Genomic DNA, 4,229 nt, shown 5'->3' on the forward strand with positions numbered 1-4,229 from the left:
ATTCCCATGCACCTTGCTTCCTCTAGTACGAAGCCAAATATGGTAAAGTTTTAAGATTTGATAAAGCTAAGTTGTTCCTCCATACTTTTCTGAGAGTATGAAATTTGACAATTTAAATATTGAGAAAAATACTTACTTGATTGGGGGAATACTCACATTGTCGGAAATGACTTAATTTGGTCATTACTTCCTCCTTGAACAGCTGAATGACCTGCTCAACAATCTTTTGACTTCTGTTCTCGCCCAGGGCATACAGATATTTCTCCAGAAGAGGGACATTTTTCAGATTCCAGATGAAGTTCTCCCGATGAAGAATATTTAACTTTGGGTGATGGAACTTCTAAATCAAAAACAAGAAACTCTTAGCTTCTTGACAGCTAGAGCAACCACTACTGAGAGACCTGCTGCGTGCCAGAAGACTACCCACTCCCAAGTGGCCTGCGGGTGGCTGAAGGAGACAGCTGGCATTCTCTCATGGTCACTGACTTGCCCATTTACATTAATCCACAAAAAATAGTAAGACCTTCATATTAGTACAGGAGCTCAGTCTGGGGAGCACATTTTCATCTCACTTGATCCTCATAATTGTGTGAAGATATCCACGGCTTACCGAGGAATTAGAGGCAGCTCTAAAGAACTCTGTTCTCACCCACATGATCTGACCTGCCCCTCGTTACCTCTCCGGGTTCATCTTCTACTACCTTTGCTGCCTCTACTCCAACCGCACTGGCCTCCCAGCTGTTCAAGGCGTGTTCCTACCTCATAGCCTTTTGCATCTGCTGTTTCCTCCTCCCAGGATGCTCTTCCCCAGGTATCCACATGGTCAGTGCTCTCGTTTCCACCAGGTCTTTACTCAAAAAACACCTTTCTGTGAGAGCTTCCTGCCCACTCCATCTAGAATTTCGTGCCTTTCTCTAGTATTTTGTATCCCTCTTCTCTGCTTATTTCTTCTACTTAGCACTTACATTAGTTTAACATTTGCTATAATTCACTAACTTATTTTACTGTCTATCCTCACTAGCATATTAGCTCCATGAGGGGCAAGGGCTTTGTTTTTTGTCTGTTTTGTTCACTATCGTACCCCCACACCTAGAACAGTGCCTAGTACATCAAAGGCACTGCTCAAGCCACATTTGCTGAATAAATGGATGTTCTTAGAATAAAAAGTTCTGGAATTGGAAGGGCCTTTAGACTTTGACCACTTGAGGGATAATGACTTGTTACTATGGAACAGAGGGAGGACATCAGTCTTCTGACTTACAGTTCAGACCTCTGTCATAGAGTGAGTGCCAGAAGGTGTCTTGGTGGTCACCCAGTGAAATATCTTTCAAATATTTTTGACCATGACTTGCAGTAAAAATATATATATATATCACAGGTTAAGCACATGGCTCACGCCTATAATCCCAGCACTTGGGAAACCAAGGTGGGAGAATTGCTTGAACCTAGGAGTTTAAAACCAGCCTGGGAAACATAGCGAGACCCTGACTCTACAAAAAATGAAAAAATTAGCCAGACATGGTGACGGGCATCTGTAGTCCCAGCTACTTGGGAGGCTGAGGTGGGAGAATGCCTTAGCCCAGGAGTTTTAGGCTGCAGTGAGCTATGATCACGCCACTACACTCCAGCCTGGGTGACAGAGTGAGACCCCATCTCTTTAAAAAAAAAAATTATACACACACACACACAAAATATATACTACATATACACACACATCACAATCCAGTATATAGGCACACACACATATAAAGAAAAAAAAATCTCGGCTGGGCATGGTGGCACAGGCACACCCCTGTAATCCTAGCATTCTGGGAGGCCAAGATGGGAAGATTACTTGAGGCGTGCACCACAATGCCCAGTAATTTTTTCTATTTTTAGCAGAGACAGGGTCTCGCTCTTGCTCAGGCTGGTCTCAAACTCCTGACCTCAAGTGATCCTCCCACCTCGGCCTCCCAGAGTGCTACAATTACAGGTGTGAGCCACCGCGCCTGGCCTATTTTGATTTTTTTAGAGACAGGCTCTTACTCTGTCACCCAGACTGGAGTGCAGTGGCATGATCATAGCTCACTGCAGCCTCGAACTTCTGGGCTCAAGCAATCCTCCTGCCTCAGCCTCCCGAGAAGCTAGGACTACAGATGTAAGCCACCTCGCCTGGCTAATTTTTTAAAAAAAATTTTTTAAGAAATGAGGTCTCGCTATGTTGCCCAGGCTGGTCTTGAACTCCTGGGCTCAAGCAATCCTCTTGTGTTGGCCTCCCAAAGTGCTGGGATTACAGGTGTGAGCCACTGCACCAGGATTTTACTTTTATTTTTAAAGAAAGTAAAATCTAACACTCTTGTTGGGTTTCCAGAGGAGCAACAGTCTATTCAGGGAAGGCTCCGAGTCAGCTTCTGAAATGATGGCTCTGTTAGCCCAGGTACCCCAGAAGAACAGTTCGCTCCAGTATGTAGTGATGGAAAGAACACTGGAGTTGACTCAGACAGATCTGGGTTCTAACTGGCTCTACCACTATAAGCCACTTAACATCTCAGATCTTACTTTCCTTAACAGTAAAATTAACATATTAATACCAACCTTACAGTTATTTGTGGAAAGAAGACATGAAATAAAGACCTCATACAGAGCCGATTCTACTAAGTGAAGTATCACAAGAATGGAAAAACAAGCACCACATGTACTCACCATCAAATTGGTATTAACTGATCAACACATAAGTGCATGCAGTAGTAACATTCATCGGGTGTTGGGCAGGTGGGAGGGGGAGGAGGGGATGGTATATTCATACCTAATGGGTGTGGTGTGTAGCATCTGGGGGATGGACATACTTGTAGCTCTGACTTGGGTGGGGCAAAGGCAATATATATGTAACCTAAACATGTGTACCCCCGTAATATGCTGAAATAAAAAAAAATGAATTAAAGGCATCCAGATTGGGGGAAAAGAAGACCTCATATATATAGGCACTCAGTAAATGTTTGTTAAATATCGACGTTGCACCTGATCTGTCTGACTTTTCTGGCCTTTCTATCCTTTCGGCTCCTTGGTGCACCAACCTGAATTCTGGTAGTTTAATCAGCGCTCTTTATTAGTCTATCTCAGCCCCCCTCTTGCTAGCTTCCTACTCTCTACCGGCCCCCAGCTCCCATTCCCATGCACCTTGCTTCCTCTAGTACGAAGCTCTGAAAACAATCATATTCATAAGCCTCCTCTATATTTTCTTCTTTCTCAAAGTCAAATGAATCTTCTGAGGTTGACTTCCAGCCCATCTGTGGACCAAGCAGCAACCAAATTCCAGTATGGACTAGTTGGTTCCTTCACTTATGAACGCCTCAGTTCTGGCCCCTGCAATCTGCTGTCTATCCTGGATCCCCTAGGCCTGCCCAGCTGCTAGAAGCTTCAATGGCCCAATCATGTCCCCAGCAGAGCAGTCATAACCTCTGCCACATCTACATAAGGGGTGGAGAACCTGTGGCCTTGGGGCCACATGTGGCCTTCTGCATCCTCGAGTGCGGCCTTTTGACCGAATCCAAATTTTACAGGACAAATCCTTTTATTAAAGGGATTTGTTCTGTGAAGTTTGGATTTGGCTGAGGGGCTGCACTTGGGGATCTGGAGGGCTACATGTGGACTTGAGGCTGCAGGTTCCCCACCCCACCAAGTACTTACAGAAAAACTAAGAACTTATCCCCTGCGAAGGCACGGGGTGAGGTTAGGTGAGGGGATGAGCTATGGGAATGCTGCATGATAAAGTGCTTTGCAACACCAAGTGGAGAGTGCTTTTCTTAGTTCCCTTTAGAGCTCCCCTGTTTCCTGTAAGACAAATTAAAATAAGTTGCACAGCAGAGCAAGTGACTAACTGCACAGAACTCACTGTCAGCAATGATGTGCTGTCTCCCTCTGCAAATCGTATTTGCCTTAAGAAAAGCTGAATGTTCAGTGGCAATAGTTGTACAAATGAAGCCCTCAAATAGGGTAGAAGGAAAGGTTAATGATAAAAAAAGAACTCTGTTATGTAATAGACAATCATTTAAATAGCTCATTTAGTAGGTTTAATTCTGAGGAAGGTAGAGAGACTTTACTGAGCACTATAAACAATTCAAAGGTTTTTCTATAATAAATAAAATTAATATGTGAAGAAAACTTCCTAAAAATACATTAGCACTATTTAAATCCAAATTATATTAATATTCACAAATGATCATTTTAACAAATATCCACAAATGGATTTG

General features: G+C 43.5%; 1 protein-coding gene across 1 annotated transcript in view; it reads right to left on the reverse strand.

Annotated features, from left to right (window-relative positions):
* Positions 1-4,229, reverse strand: part of HYKK (hydroxylysine kinase) — a 22,816-nt gene that overhangs the window by 6,502 nt on the left and 12,085 nt on the right. Inside the window, exon 4 of the mRNA XM_012651870.1 lies at positions 157-340. Coding sequence (XP_012507324.1) covers positions 157-340 — 184 coding nt within the window. The remainder of the gene's footprint in view (positions 1-156; positions 341-4,229) is intronic.

This window comes from Propithecus coquereli, unplaced genomic scaffold (genome assembly GCF_000956105.1).
Source record: "Propithecus coquereli isolate 6110/MARCELLA unplaced genomic scaffold, Pcoq_1.0 Scaffold372, whole genome shotgun sequence".
Taxonomy (NCBI): Eukaryota; Metazoa; Chordata; class Mammalia; order Primates; family Indriidae; genus Propithecus; species Propithecus coquereli.